The following is a 15970-nucleotide window of genomic DNA, read 5'->3' as shown; positions in this document are numbered from 1 at the left end:
ATATTTGTAAATAAAAAAACCTGATGTAAAACACCAAGCTCACAGCATTATTTATGCTGTTGTAATTTTGCAGTGTTAATGCATTCATGCTACATTTCAGCTTCATTAAATTGTCTGTGTAAATGCATCTAAATGCCACTTCAGCTGCTTCTGTTTCTCCAGCAGTGGAAACATTGGTTTTGTTAATACTGATTTCATTTGATTGGTAGCAGCCCTATAGAGTCTTATTATATTAAGGGTAATTTATTAATACAATGTAAGAATTTGATATGAAAGATGACATGCATTTAATAAGGTTAGGGGGAAATGCCCTTTTTATAGGCAAAAAAAAAAGATCTGGAAATCAATTCAAATTAATTTTAATATGCAGTAACTTTAGTCATATAAAATGTAATTTTCCAGCAACAAAATTGTGGCCAGTGAAAATGCTGAGTGGCTAGTAATTTTGGAAAACCACTAGCCACAGTGGCTGGTGAGCAAAAGAGTTAATGTCAAGCCCTGTATAACGTGAATACTTGTATTGCAGTAAAAAAAATGTGGTGTTTAACCGGAGTACGGTGGTGGGGGTGCTTGACATGTGTCAAACACTAGAAAGGGGTGCACGCTGCAAAAAGTTTGAGAACCACTGCTCTAGGTCAAAGATAAAAAAAATGTAATTTACAAAATTATTTTGACTTGAGTTTATTAATGAGTAACGTCTCTTTTGAGTGAATGTGCAAATTTTTAATGTTAACAGGTTTTACCATGTTATTACAACATTTAACCACTTTTTATTAATTTAAAAATGGAGAAATTCTTTCCAATTTAAATCTTGTACAAGAACTACAGCAAAAACCAGTTTGATGTGCATTTTATCAATATTTTAGAAATTGTATTTGAATATCACCAGTACTGACTTCAATGGATTTCATTAAATTCCTTAGAACACAACTGCTCAAAACGGTCTAAATGTATGAAACCTACACATTCAAAACATTGTTACTCTGAAATTTTTTATGTTAAGTGTAAGTGAAGTGTTAAGTAATGTTTCATGCCACTACATATGCTGGGGTGTGAATTGGATAGGTGCTTGATATAAAATAAATGGTGCTTTAAAAAGTAATTGAAAGTCCTTGAATCTGGTGTTCATGAAAGAATGGGAACCCTGTTGTGTATTCAATTACACATGCAGCTCATGGTACGGTATTTCAGAATGTCTTAATTTCTTTACTGTCAACCGAGACACAGAAACACTGTATCATGAGCTTCAAGCATGCAGATGAACACTATGCCATACTTCAGTCTGAAACACACAATGTTTATTTCAGTTGCAGTCTTCGTGATTTGATACCCTCTCTAAACCATATTGCGATTGTGATCGGTTTTAATTGGATATATCATGCAGCCTTACTCTACTAAGACACAAATATTTCAACACAAATAATTACAGTGATATGTGCTTTTAATCATTTGTTTTTCTAACAGGACTCTGTCGAACTGGGTGTACGAGTTTGATAAGTGGGCTCCATCTGTGGTGAAAGTTTCTTATAAGGTGATTATCTGATTCATTTATGTAGTAAACAAAGTAATGAAATGATGTCATGAAACAGGTTTGGCAAATTCAACAGGTTTTCCATAAACTAATGCTAAATAATACAAAATAAAACTGTCATTGATGCAAGTAACTGAAGGATATTACAGGATTAATAACTCATTTTCTTTGCTTGTTTTCATCTCAGGGCTCTCCTGCTGCTCGCCGCGCATTTCTTCCCATTTTGCGCAGCGGCAAGTTCAACGTGCTGATCACCACTTACGAGTACGTCATCAAAGACAAGCAAGTGCTGGCCAAGGTACAAACCTGCTCAGGCCCGGTTGCTAAATTAATTTACTGAGGGTTGTCTAGCCTAGTGGATCCCAACCTGGTCGCTTAAGATTTACAAGGGGTCACCAAGCTGACTCTAGATTGAGGGTTACAAGTAGGGTTGAAACGGTTACAGTTTGATGAAAAATTCCTGACAGTTAGTGTTACCATTTAATATTTTAATTATCATTAAAAGCACTATTCGAAAACCTAAACTTTACACTCACGCAGGCGCAGCATGCAGCGGAGGTTTTGTTTTGTGTGAAAATACCAAGGAAGGCAGTGAAAGGTTTTACTAAGGGAAATTATATGGATTAAAGTGTGAATTAATTAATTTAATGCATCTCTGAAGAGAACTGACTGTCTTCACAAAAGTTTCGATGGCATTTCCTTTTCATCTTTCCCTCCGTGTAATGCCTAATATAGCAGTGTTTATAAGGGCAGTGCTGCTGTGTGTACAGCAGTTACTCTATTTCTGCTGTTCCATAAGCGCCACCTGCTGTCAGAAAATGGATTTACATTTTCATTCCGTTTTTGTTCAAACCAATGCAAACATTTTACTGGTTGATGGAAAATAAGCTAATGTGCTTTCAAAAAATCTAAACAATTTGGAAGTGTCTAGAATTATTAACAGAGCAGATAAAATACCTATCATTCATCATTTTGACTTGGAACCCTTTTCTTAAAAATGGATCAAAGCCTGAAATGTAAGATTTATTATTTTATAAAAAAATTTTTCTTTTTGTCAAAACTTTATTTTAACATGTTATTAGATAGCATGTTATGTTGTAGTCACCCAACCTTTTTTTTTTTTTTTTAATCCGGCCATTATTGCTAATGTCATTATTTGAATGTTTCCGCTGTTGTTGCATTTATTAAAAACGTAACTGTTTGCTTGTTTATTTATTTTTTTAATGGGTGTCGATAAAAATTTTGAATGTTAAAATTAGGGATGGGCGATATGGGCTTAAACATTTATCACGATAATTTCTGATATTTATTGAGATAACGATATCAATGACGATCATTTAGGGAATCCTGTTTCTTTAGAGAAAAGTATTATCTTTCTCTTTTTTTTTTTCCCAAAATAGGGTGTTGTGAGCAGTACACACATAATGTAATGACTGTTTAAGTCATACTGGAAGCCGGAGGGCTCCCTTGTGCAGAAACTCCACATATGCATAGTAGAAGTAACGCTCCAGGAAATCCCTAATATGAACAGAGGTATCCAGTGATCGCTGTAGCTGAATAAAACGCAGATAGAGAAATTTTAATTGAGGAAACCTGAAGCAATCTTGGGCATTTTTATAAAGATAAAGTGTATATATATATATAATGCAATGCTAATCGACATAGCCTTCATCGCTGTATATAATGCTATAAAATAGTATGATTTCTGCCTTATTCTGTGATACGAAACCACGTCGGGTCACAAAAATAAGTCATTTCAAACACCCCGACTATGTTATGAAGTTAATATGGAGAAAAAGCACGTCAATAAATAATATCTTTGTTGGACAACAGCTTTATAAACGGGCTCATACACCGGTAAAACTGTATCGCACACGTGCTACTGTAGTATATTTATTCAAGGCTCAGACTGATTTTTGTCGCACTGTACAGCCCTATCCAAACCTGTTCCAGATTGTAGAAGGAGCTGCTCAATTTCACGTCCGCCTTTTTTCACGTCACTCCACACGGTCTCACACAGAAATATGTCAACAACTAGACTTTATCGTTATTATTGCGGTAAGACTAATTCTTATCGTGGGGAGAATTTTTACCGGTATATCGCAAATGATAAGATATCGTCCATCCCTAGTTACAATAGGGGTCCCCTGGAAAAAAGTCACTAAAAAGCTGTCACTCTTAGTTCCTTGTGATCTCACGAAGTTCTGTTACAATCATTATCATACATGTTAATTTTTTTTAATAAGCTTTTTGACTACGAACTTCTCGTTCAGTTTCTGATGCTTCTCTCTCTTTCAGCTCCGTTGGAAGTACATGATAGTGGATGAAGGTCACCGTATGAAAAATCACCACTGTAAACTGACTCAGGTGTTGAACACACACTACCTGGCACCTCGTCGTGTGTTGCTCACCGGCACGCCACTGCAGAACAAGCTGCCTGAACTGTGGGCGCTGCTCAACTTCCTGCTGCCCACCATCTTCAAGAGCTGCAGCACCTTTGAGCAGTGGTTCAACGCTCCATTCGCCATGACCGGAGAGAAGGTATAAAAACTTTTAGTAGGTGTACTAGTACATTTAGACAGGATACAATAAATTGAAATTCTGTTTTTGTGTAATCTGGCTCCATAAACTTCCTGTCGTGTTCTAAAGGTGGACCTGAACGAAGAGGAGACCATTCTGATCATCCGTCGTCTGCACAAAGTGCTCCGCCCCTTCCTGCTCAGGAGACTCAAGAAGGAAGTGGAGGCCCAACTGCCAGAGAAGGTTTGTTTTATGTCAATAATTTATCTGTATTTGAGTTTGTGTTTGTTCTGACACAGCTTAAAGGGTGAAATGAAATGAATGAATTATGAATTTAAAATTATTTTACTTTTCCTCTCTCTTCAATCAATGTAAGTATCAAATTAGTATTAAAAGTGCAAGAAATAAAATTAAAATCTGCAATATTCAAGGCATATATTTCTTTCTTTTTTTTAATTAATAATACAGAACATATAACCATTGTTTTGTATGTTTGGTGATCATTTGGTTTACATATTCCTCATACAACAAGGTCATTTATATCTTTGCATTTATCTGCTAGGTTTATGGCACCTTGTTTGATGTATTTTTGCGCTCCGTTTGCAGGAATCTTTCTCTGAGCACTTGGGCTTCACTGGAGGCATTGTTCAGGGGTACGTAGAACACTTCCTGGTAATGGAAAATATGTAAACTTTGTATTTTCATTGGTTTTGTCTGTGACTTAACGTACACTGTATCACTCTTAGACTTGATTTGTACCGTGCCTCTGGTAAGTTTGAGCTGCTGGACCGTATCCTACCGAAGCTCTGCGCCACCAACCACAAAGTGCTGCTCTTCTGTCAGATGACCTCGCTCATGACCATCATGGAAGACTACTTTGCCTACCGCAACTTCAAATACCTGCGCTTGGACGGTGAGTCACTTGAACCAGATTCACACAGAATGAAGAGTTTTTGCATATGCTGGCAATCTTATGACTTTCTCTGCTGTTTGTTTTTATTTGAAAGTTCTCGGATAAATAGTTCATTCAAATCTATGAATCACAGAAGGTTTAATCATGCTAAAACCTTTTTTTTGTCTGTCTTTGTAGGAAGCACTAAGGCTGAGGATCGTGGCATGTTGCTGAAGAACTTTAATGATCCGTCCTTTCAGTACTTTATCTTCTTGCTGAGTACCAGAGCAGGAGGTCTGGGGCTGAACCTGCAGACTGCCGACACTGTTATCATCTTTGACAGCGACTGGAACCCTCACCAGGTACAATACTGTGCCTTTAAATATAGCGGAATTTAACAAAAGGGGAAACTTTTGATGTGACAAAAGTTATAGTAGCTTAATGTTGTAGACAGAATAGTTTTTATAATAGCTTATATTAAGTGTATAATTGCATCATTAGTAAAGAATCTTTTGAATAGATTCGTTGTCGAATAGAAGCTTTAGTACAGAATCATTGTATAATTGAATGTTAATTTAAAAGTAATTTTTAGAATGATTCATTGCAGAATTGCGTCTTTAGTATAGAATCATCGTGGAATAGAATATTTAGAATCATTTGAATAGTATCACTGTACAATAGAATCTTTAGAATTATTTTAAATGGAATCGTACAATAGAATTTTTAGGAACATTTGAGAATAGAATGTATAATTGAATGTTGATTTATAAGCCATTTTTATAATACATTAATTGCAGAATTGAATCTTTAGTATAGAATCGTTGTACAATAGAATCTTTGAATCACTGTAGAATAAAATATATAATTGAATGTTTTATAAACATTGTTAATTGATGTTTATTTGTCATACATTAATGCTCATTTTCCAACTTTAAATGTTTAAACTGGATTAGTATATGTAGAATTAACATGATCCTAAATTATAATATTTTTCATTGCTAGTTTTTACAAATTGAACCTTATTGTAAAGTGTTAACATGTAAGCTTTAGTACTGTTGAGTTATTTGGTGGTCCACACATCAGTACTGTCTCTAACTCGAACCACGGACACAAGGATCAACTCAAAAATGGCTTTTACTTTGCATCTTCAATAACTTTCTACAGTCATGGTTGGTTTGCAGTGTGTTGATTTCCACTCAATTTCATAACTGATTAAAGCAGTTTTCCAACATAATGATTGTTTGATTGAAGTTAGATGGCGAACTTGAAACAGTAGTTTGCCATTTCAATAGCAAAAGTTCAGCTTAAGTTCAAAATAGATTCAGATTAGGTTGATAACCTTTAAAAAAAAAACAGAATAAAATACCGAATTATAAGCAAAAATTTGACATCCTATGCATTAACATGTATACATGATATGCACACTTTCAAGTACACTTAATAGTACACTTATGAACAGTATGCATTATAATTCTTCTAAGTAGAATAGCAGCAATTTCAGTTATATTAAACAGCGGGTTTCCTCTCCGTGATTGTCATGATTCTAATTGGTTTGGTATAATATCTCATTAGTTTTATCCATGTTCTCACAATATTTTGTCACTGATCACTTCTTTCTCGTCTCTCGTAGGATCTGCAGGCCCAGGATCGCGCCCATCGTATCGGGCAGCAGAATGAGGTGCGTGTGCTGCGTCTGTGCACCGTGAACAGCGTGGAGGAGAAGATCCTGTCCGCTGCCAAATACAAGCTGAACGTGGACCAGAAGGTCATCCAGGCCGGTATGTTCGACCAGAAGTCGTCCGGCCACGAGCGCAAAGCTTTCCTGCAGGCCATCCTGGAGCACGAAGAGCAGGATGAGGTGCGGACACCCGTTTATGATCGACAATTTCAGTGCCCTCTCGACAGCCTCCGTTTTCTATAGTTAACATTCGCTCTCTCTTTGGTTTTCTCTCTCATCTCAGGAGGAAGATGAAGTGCCAGATGACGGTATGTTCGACCAGAAGTCGTCCGGCCACGAGCGCAAAGCTTTCCTGCAGGCCATCCTGGAGCACGAAGAGCAGGATGAGGTGCGGACACCCGTTTATGATCGACAATTTCAGTGCCCTCTCAACAGTCTCCGTTTTCTATAGTTAACATTCGCTCTCTCTTTGGTTTTCTCTCTCATCTCAGGAGGAAGATGAAGTGCCAGATGACGAGACCGTTAATCAGATGATCGCTAGAAGCGAGGAAGAGTTCGATCACTTCATGGTTAGTAGCACTACTTGTTAACTTCCGTTAAATTGACACGTTTTGTTTTGTTTGATTCCTGATTTTTTCTTAATGAGTTCCTAATTGTTGTTTTCCTTTCATCCAGCGCATGGATCTTGACCGCCGCCGTGAAGAGGCACGTAACCCGAAACGCAAACCCCGGCTGATGGAGGAGGATGAGCTGCCCACCTGGATCATGAAGGACGACGCAGAGGTGGAAAGGCTCACCTGCGAAGAAGAAGATGAGAAGATGTTTGGCCGTGGCTCCCGTCAAAGAAAAGAAGTGGACTACAGTGACTCCCTCACGGAGAAACAGTGGCTGAAGGTGAATGTGAAATCACGACTGCATTATATTGAACCTTTGGTTATAAAAAGGAAGGCATATTGATGTATTTTACTGGTTCTCAGGCCATTGAGGAAGGCACCCTTGATGAGATTGAAGAAGAGGTGCGCTACAAGAAAACGACTCGGAAAAGGAAGCGGGACCGGGACCGTGACCGTGACCTCGACCTTCCAGGCCCGGTCACGCCTAGCTCCAGTGGGCGAAGCAGAGATAAAGATGACGACAGTAAGAAGCAAAAGAAACGAGGTCGTCCTCCTGCTGAAAAACTCTCGCCTAACCCTCCCACGCTCACCAAGAAAATGAAGAAGATTGTGGATGCAGTAATTAAATACAAGGATGGGTTAGTCGCTTCATGTTCTCTGTAGCTCTTACGTTGCAGGTCAATTTGATCCACAGCAATGTTTTTTTTTTTCGAGACATTTAGGAAATATTTCTCATTTAGGAACATGAACAATTTTTCCTGATGTTTTGTGGAATATATGCACAAATAAAAATTGCTTATAGTGAGATTTTATGCTGTAATTAATGTAGATTAGATTAACATTTGGGAGTTGTATGTTTTTACTAATCTCTTTTCTTTTTGTCAACTGTATTTCATAACAGCAACGGAAGACAACTGAGTGAGGTGTTTATTCAGTTGCCGTCTCGTAAAGAGCTACCAGAATATTACGAACTCATTCGCAAACCTGTGGACTTCAGGAAGATCAAGGTTTGGCAAACATACATTTTTCTTTTAATTAATTGTTCTTTTTTTTTTTTACTCTCCCACCCCCCCATGAATGCTTTGGCTGGTGCACAAACACCCATTGAAATACACACTAATAATCTGCACACTAATAATAATTAAGGTGTAACTCTGAGCTGTTTTTGTGTTTGTTGTTATTATTATTATTATATTTTAAGTAAATTGGGGCTATTATCAATCTAATAATATTAATCATGTTCTCTGTTATGTACAGGAGCGCATTAGAAGTCATAAGTACCGCACTCTGAACGACCTGGAGAAAGATGTCATGCTTCTCTGTCAGAACGCTCAGACCTTCAACCTGGAGGGATCACTGGTAATATTAGTTTTATTTATATTTTATTAATTTGTTAATTAGTATAAATTTTTATATTTTCAGTTTTAGTCATTGTTTTTGTGTGTGTGTGTTTTTTAAATGTCTATATTGTTTTTATTTCAGCTTTAGTTATTTTAGTACTTCCACTTAAACTAAATGAATGAAAATGTTTCCTTGACAACTAACTGAAATAAAATGCATTTAAGGTATTCAGTTAATTTTTTTGTTTGAAGTAACAAAATGCATTTGAATAGTTTGTTTTAGTTAACAACAACACTGGTAGGTTGTTGGGGTCATACTTCATTTGGCTGAATTAGATAAGATCACAATCTTATATTTCAGATCTATGAGGACTCTATCGTGCTGCAGTCTGTGTTCACCAGTGTGAGGCAGAAGATCGAGAAAGAGGAAGAGAGCGAGGGAGAAGACAGTGAGGAGGAAGAGGAAGAGGCAGATGAAGGATCAGAGTCTGAATGTGAGTACTGATGGTGATTCTGACACTGTAATGACAATATTTTGTAAAATGCAGCTATTATCTGAGCAGAGTATCTGGCATGTGCAACTCCAATTTAAATTGAGTCCAACATGTATACATATGCATGCATGTGTGTCTGTGTTTTAGCTCGTTCAGTGAAGGTGAAGATAAAGCTGAATCGAAAGGAAAAGGTGGAGAGAGGAAAGGGAAGACGCCGAACCGGACGCAGTTGGCGCCCTAAACCTGTTGTTAGTGACGACGAAAGTGAGGAGGACCAGGAAGAGGTACTCATGAATAATTAATGTGGTACTTGAAGGAAAAGTACATTTAAAAAAAGAAAGAAAATGGTAAATTACACAGCCCTGCATCTTGAACAAAATTGTGCTAATTTGCAAAAAATGCCTAATGTTTCATAATTTTGATGCGTTCAAAAATATATATATTTAAAAATCCATCGCATGGATGGTGTTTCATTTCATTCACCCTCATGTTGTTGCTCACTTGTGCTAATTATTTTTCTAATGTTTTTGTATAGGAGCATTCTCCTAGTGGCAGCGAGGAAGATTAAACCTTCTTCAGGACCAATCACAACTCTAGTTCACTTCTGCTGCAGATATGTCATTTTACATGAGATCTGTCAAACGGCCACTCCTGAGGGGCCTAGAACAGCACATTTTTTAGAGAGAGGACATGTATACGAAAACGATTAAATGAGAAAAATTACACTGTAAAATGCAGAAGAAAACCCTTCCATTTGCTTATTTAAGCAGACGATCTCCATTTATGTATAGCAAGACAGTTGGAAGTATTGAGCATATGTTTCTTTCCATATTTGTTTTTATGATTTTTCTCAAAGACATGACATAAGATGGACAGAAATCTGACAGACTGACTCACAGTGGACCAATAAGAGCGGATCATGTTTCAATGTCCTCTTATTGTTTTTAGCCGTGTGAACGTCACCCCTTCTCCCCCCCCCCCAAGAACCCAGAATGCATGTTGTTTGTGGAAAACGCAGCCAATTGGTTCTCTTTCTGTTTTTCTCTTGATCTCTCTGTTTAAATTAAGATTGCAAACAGGATTAAGGTACTTCTTCCTTTATAGACTTACTGTCAGGAGAAATGGGGGAGAATAGGGTGTAGGATTCTGTACTGTGTCAGTGTCACTGGATTTCCAAAATGCACAATAAAGCCTCTCAGAAATACACTGCTTCAGATAGTTATTTATTTATTAATGCACACAAGTTTAAACTTTTGGTTGATTAGAGATTGATAATGTTTATGATTAAATACTTATCCATTTAGGTGTCTAATAATCAATAGGCATTAGTGATTTGAGACAGTACTGTGCATAGTCAAGTTTTTTTTGCCTTGAAATACCAGTTTCAAAATCATTCTGATGGTACACACTTATATAATAAGGTGAATGACTCCTCCCCAGATGTCTGTTCTGGGAGTAAGTATGTTTGGTGAACGGGTGTACAGCTGGCCACTGTAATTATGGCCGTGAATTCCACTCACTTAACTGTAGGGGTCGCTTCAAAGTCGGTAAAATACACAAAACTACATACAGCTGCTTTAAGGTAAAATTAAGATGTTTAAACTCTGTCAGTTCTCTTAATGCTAAGTCTTCTGGATTGAAAAGGAATAGTTAACTCAAATGAAATTTTGTTAAAAGTTTACTTGCCATCAGGCCACACATCAAAATGTAGATGAGTGAGTGACGTGACATAGTATGGTGACCCATACTCGGAATTAGTGCTCTGCATTTAACCCAGCCAAAGTGCACACACACCGCAGTGAACACAAACCCGGAGCAGTGGGCAGCCATTTATGCTGCGGTGAGATGGTGCAGTTGGGGGTTCAGTGCACCTTGCAGTGCAAGGGCACCTTGAAGGTGGGAGAGAGCGCTGTACATTCACTCCCCCCACCTACAATCCCTGCCGGTACGAGACTCGAACCCACAACCTTTGGGTTATGAGTCCGACTCTCTAACCATTAGGCCACGACAGGAAAAATATTTTTGGCCCGGGGAACAAACCGAGTCTCAGCCAGACCTGGCTGAGTGTCTGGGACAGACCTGGGCCACATAAAATAATAAACTTTAAAACAAGCCAATATCAGTTATACAGTGCTATTGTGACTGCTGCCTATAGCTAAACCCTCTCAAATATAATCTAAAGTTAAGTGTTCAGTGCCCCCAAAACCACAGGGTGTGCACATGAATCCAAGGACTCATTTAACCAGCACTGCGAATTGCATTAGGGTTAGGGTTAGGATCATGATGCTCTGTATATATCGGCTCTGGGACGTCACACTGACAAGCATCTTATCGGAGTATTCTAAATATTTGTGACACCATTTGATAAATTTAGATTTTTTTTTCTCAAACTCTGAGTACAGGTGCAGGTATGTGACTTTTGTGTGTTAATCACTGTTAGCACCTGCTACAAATCTTAATAAACTCATATGCGTAGATCTATTATAAAAAACAAACACGCACACAAAATTATATTCTGCTATAAATTCCCTCTACATTATGCAACAGACAGTTGCAATATAGGTAAAATGCAAAGTGTTATGTATCTTTTCAAACATAATGTGTTTTAAGTGCATCTTTAAAGGTGCAGTGTGTAGATTTTAGCAGCATCTAGCAATGATGTTGCGAATTGCAATAAACTGATTAGCCCCTCCCCCCACCCCTCTCCTTGAGAAGCTACGGTTGTCGACACAGGACACAGGACAAAGATGTCGTGATCTGAGACAGCAGAGAGTAGTCAGTCAAGCGTTCCTTACTCTTCTTACTTCTATGAAAGACCTCTGCTTCTAATAAAGCACACAACGACTACTACTACTTCTTCTAGCGGATGCAACGTAGTGACGATGCAAGCTGCCTCTAAAAACACGAGGAACACGAGTAAGAAATGAAGAAGAACAACAGTGATGTAGAGTAGTTTGTCCGTTAAGAGCTACTGTAGAAATATGGCAGCGCAAAATGGCGACTTAACCATGGAGGGGGACCCGCGGTGTATGTAGATAGAAATAGCATATTCTAAGGTAATTAAAACATAAGGGTAAATTTTGTAAGGCATTTATACACCACTGAAAACATAGTTTTGTATGTTACATTGCATTTCTATAAACAGATTCTCAAAAATGTCACACATTGCACCTTTAAAGAAATGGCATGCTATATTTTATAATAAATAAGAGGGAAAAGAATTTCCAATTTTAATTGTCTTCTCATTTTAACAACAATACAGAGTCATGTCTGGCAACTGATAAATATGTAGGCCTATTCTGTATTAGGATACATATAAAATTAAGGTAGGCTACTATTTAATGATCAATAAGCATGATTAAAATCTCATTATGAGGTGTGAGAGCGCCATGGCTGGTACCGAAAACTTGACAGATGCAGCAACATTAGCTGAAGGTGACGGGTCTCGATTCCAGCGCTAGTGCTCTTTCTTTGAAAGTGCATGCCAAAGTGAATTCGCAGTGCAGAAAACAGCATCTTCTTGACATGTCGACAACACGAACCAACTCTACCAGTCTGAACTACAACTACAGTGTTTGAGAGCGGGGCAAAAGTAGATGCTGTTCAAGGGCAACCAATGAAGTTGTTATGTGGGCATTATGCAAATTAGTTCCAAACCTAGGTTCGTGCAATTTTTGATCTTTGAAACTTTGCAACCTTTTACATTCACCAAAAGCATGAACACAGCATGAATTGTAATATCTAAAAATAGCATAATATGGGGACTTTAGGTACTTTTGAAATAACTACTGGAAGGTCAATGTTTTTACCAAGTTTCCCTGATTTCGCTAAGACTCATGTATGCTTAATGACTTTCTTACTGTTTACCTCTCATAGAAGCAGTAGCAACAGCACCAGGGTTCAGAAGACAAAGGACAGTTAATGTCACTGACAGTAATGTCAAAAAATTCCAGCATGAAGAACAGCGATGGGAAGGTCTATTAAAAATGATCATAAATAAATGACTGAATTAATAAAACAGGCAAAGGAAAAAACTGGTAGCCAGTTTAAAGTCAATTTAATGGTGTTACTTGTGAAGCATGCCATGACATTCTGTTGAACATATACTTGTCAACACATCATTCATTTTCTATTACAGACACTGACTAACATCTCTTTTTATCTACAAGTGGAGTACAGGGATTCACAAGTGCTTGTATTTCTGCCACTTCCTGATGACTGTAGATGCCATCAGTCAAGGTTCTGCGTGCTTCACCGTTGTTGTATACTCTAGTGAGCTGGCCAGTAAACGGGACATCAGCTGTAAAGGTGTTGCTATTAATAACAATGCTGCAAGCGTGGTTGGCGGGAACCTGCACCTCCATACTCACTGAGTGCAAGCTTTTCTCAACTGTGGATGTCGTCTTAGAATTGAGGCGGCTATAGTCGTATTTCAAGCCAAGCTTTCCTCCTATACTTATTATAAGTGGAACCTTACCGCTGACGGATGTCTCTCCTGTCCCTCCAAATGTATGCGTACGGGTCTTTAGGAACGAAACTGTTTTATCGATGCCTTGGTCCAACTTCACCTGTTGTTTGGCTGCTTCACAGTTCTTGTTGGAGGCCGTGAAATGTTTCAGTTCTGCTATGTTTTCTGATGCCTTGGCACTTCCAATTTGATACTCAGTAATGGTTAAATGCTGCCCTTTAATGTCATGGTTTAGGGTGAGAACCTCATTTTCGGTGGTGTCTTGTTTTTTAGCACCAATCGTTATTAAACTGTTATCGGTAATATAGCCTAACCCAAAGTCATTTCTAGCAATAAAATAACCATTACAAGTCTCCACTGGTAAAGGTGGAACCTCTCCAAATGACGATTTCTTCCACTCAAAAATTTCGAAGTTATCCTTATTCAATAAAAATGAAATTTTTCTATTCTGGACAGTGTGTCCTAAATTGAATTCTCCATGAAATGTTGAAACCGAACACGATTTTTTAGCGCTGTCATAGAAGCAAGGTGTACAGTCTTCCAATCTAGCCACATAAAGAGTTTGCTTTGATTTCTTGTCAAAGACAGGAACAGCGTCCTTAGGCAGTTGTGGTGGATGCACTTCTTTCCATTCCAAGTAGGTCTGGGTCTGGACCTCAGCTATCTGCAGCAGAGCTAAGATTATCACCATGCTGAAATCCATCATCGTCTGCTGCCACGGCATCTACAGGTATGAAATATCACATACTTCAGTAACACCTTACAATTTCTTTTTTTATTCGTTATCCTTAATTAACATTAGTTAACATGAATTATCAGTGATCAAAGACTAATAAATACTGTAACAAATGTAACAAATATTGTTTGTGGTAAAAAAGCTATTATATATAGAGTTAAACATAAACATATAAAGTATAAAGTTATTAGCTATTACTGAAGAGGCTTTATGTAAAATTTCTTGCTATTGGCGACACCGGTGGCCGTTAAGTGAACTGCAGACTGTAACTTCTCACCTGCACACGTAACGTACAAGAGACTGAACATGAATAAGTGAGGGTTATGCACAACTTAAAGGGTTAGTTTACCCAAAAATTTTAATTCTGTCATTAATTACTCACCCTCATGTCATTCCAAACCCGTAAGACCTGTAAGTTCTTTATCGGAACACAAATTAAGATATTTTTGATGCATTCTGACAGCTCTCTGACCCTCTCATAGACAGCAAGGGTCCTTACATGATCAATCCAGAAACGTAGCAAGGAGATCGGTAAAATAATCCATATGACATCAGGGGTTCAACCGTAATTTTACGAAGCTACGAGAATACTTTTTGCGCGCAAAATAAATAAAAATAACGACTTTATTCAACAATTAGTCTTCTCCGTCACCGTAGCGCCATTTTGTAGCGTATCCACTGAATGCAAACAGCGTATGCTGTTCTGTGTCAGCTGCACCACACGGATACGTTTTCTACGTTGTTTGTGCTTTGATTTGAACGAAAAACAACGTATCCGTGTGGTGCGGCTGACACCCTAGCACCATTTTGGAGAGTATCCACTGAACGCAAACAGTGTATGCTGTTCTGTGTCAGCTGCACCACACGGATACGTTTTCTACGTTGTTTGTGCTTTGATTTGAACGAAAAACAACGTATCCGTGTGGTGCGGCTGACACAGAACAACATACGCTGTTTGCGTTCAGTGGATACGCTCCAAAATGGCGCTACGGTGACGCGGAGGAGACGAATTGTTGAATAAAGTCGTTTTTTTTTTTTTCCTTTTGCGCACAAAAAGTATTCTCGCAGCTTCGTAAAATTACGGTTGAACCCCTGATGTCACATGGATTATTTTACCGATCTCTTTGCTCCGTTTCTGGATGTTGATTGTGTAAGGACCCTTGCTGTCTATGGGAGGGTCAGAGAGCTCTCAGATTCCATCAAAAATATCTTTGATGGAAGATGAACGGAGGTCTTAATTAATGACAGAATTTTCATTTTTGGGTGAACTATCCCTTTAACTTACATATTATGTAAAACAGCTTCTGGTTCAGGTCTTTTGTATGTGTTTTGTTAAATATAGAGCCATTTTACTCAAGATACCTTCAAAGGAGCTACCAAAGATGGTGGGGGTGTTTACAGTGGTGTGTCAGGACTCCTGAGGAAGGATTCAGCATCCAGATTTTAATGAACTGATTAAGAACTGACAGCACAGTCAGACCACAGGGTGTTTCTTGTTCAGTCTCCTATAGCTGCATGATTAATCTCGATTCAAACACCCACACAATCTCATTCCTAAATGACAACGATTCACCTGTGTCTATTAAACCTTTAACAAAATCACACCAGAACATTCAAATCTGTGTTGCATTGCCACGCTATGTCTGTGCTACAAATATTCATATTATCACATAAGTACTGAGATAAAAGTCTATAGT

General features: G+C 38.0%; 2 protein-coding genes across 2 annotated transcripts in view; one reads left to right on the top strand and one right to left on the bottom strand.

The window, feature by feature from the left end:
- The window catches only part of LOC107568234 (transcription activator BRG1), a 25588-nt gene extending 15315 nt beyond the window's left edge, over window positions 1-10273 (top strand). The window contains exons 17-32 of the mRNA XM_016254168.1: window positions 1465-1531; window positions 1719-1829; window positions 3830-4072; window positions 4181-4294; window positions 4658-4704; window positions 4798-4964; window positions 5142-5305; window positions 6574-6801; window positions 7113-7190; window positions 7297-7515; window positions 7599-7873; window positions 8137-8242; window positions 8493-8594; window positions 8937-9069; window positions 9217-9353; window positions 9605-10273. Of these exons, the coding sequence (XP_016109654.1) occupies window positions 1465-1531; window positions 1719-1829; window positions 3830-4072; window positions 4181-4294; window positions 4658-4704; window positions 4798-4964; window positions 5142-5305; window positions 6574-6801; window positions 7113-7190; window positions 7297-7515; window positions 7599-7873; window positions 8137-8242; window positions 8493-8594; window positions 8937-9069; window positions 9217-9353; window positions 9605-9637 (2224 nt within the window). The 3' untranslated portion in view covers window positions 9638-10273. The remainder of the gene's footprint in view (window positions 1-1464; window positions 1532-1718; window positions 1830-3829; window positions 4073-4180; window positions 4295-4657; window positions 4705-4797; window positions 4965-5141; window positions 5306-6573; window positions 6802-7112; window positions 7191-7296; window positions 7516-7598; window positions 7874-8136; window positions 8243-8492; window positions 8595-8936; window positions 9070-9216; window positions 9354-9604) is intronic.
- A 2836-nt stretch (window positions 10274-13109) lies between these two features.
- On the bottom strand, window positions 13110-14300 carry LOC107568250 (natterin-3-like). Its single transcript, XM_016254185.1, has one exon. It carries the CDS (start codon window positions 14259-14261, stop codon window positions 13215-13217), a length of 1047 nt encoding a protein of 348 aa, XP_016109671.1. The 5' UTR covers window positions 14262-14300; the 3' UTR covers window positions 13110-13214.
- Window positions 14301-15970: the final 1670 nt, after the last annotated feature.

This window comes from Sinocyclocheilus grahami, unplaced genomic scaffold (assembly GCF_001515645.1).
Source record: "Sinocyclocheilus grahami isolate Dianchi unplaced genomic scaffold, SAMN03320097.WGS_v1.1 scaffold1227.1, whole genome shotgun sequence".
In the NCBI taxonomy this organism is placed as follows: Eukaryota; Metazoa; Chordata; class Actinopteri; order Cypriniformes; family Cyprinidae; genus Sinocyclocheilus; species Sinocyclocheilus grahami.
This window is presented reverse-complemented; position numbering and strand designations above follow the sequence as displayed.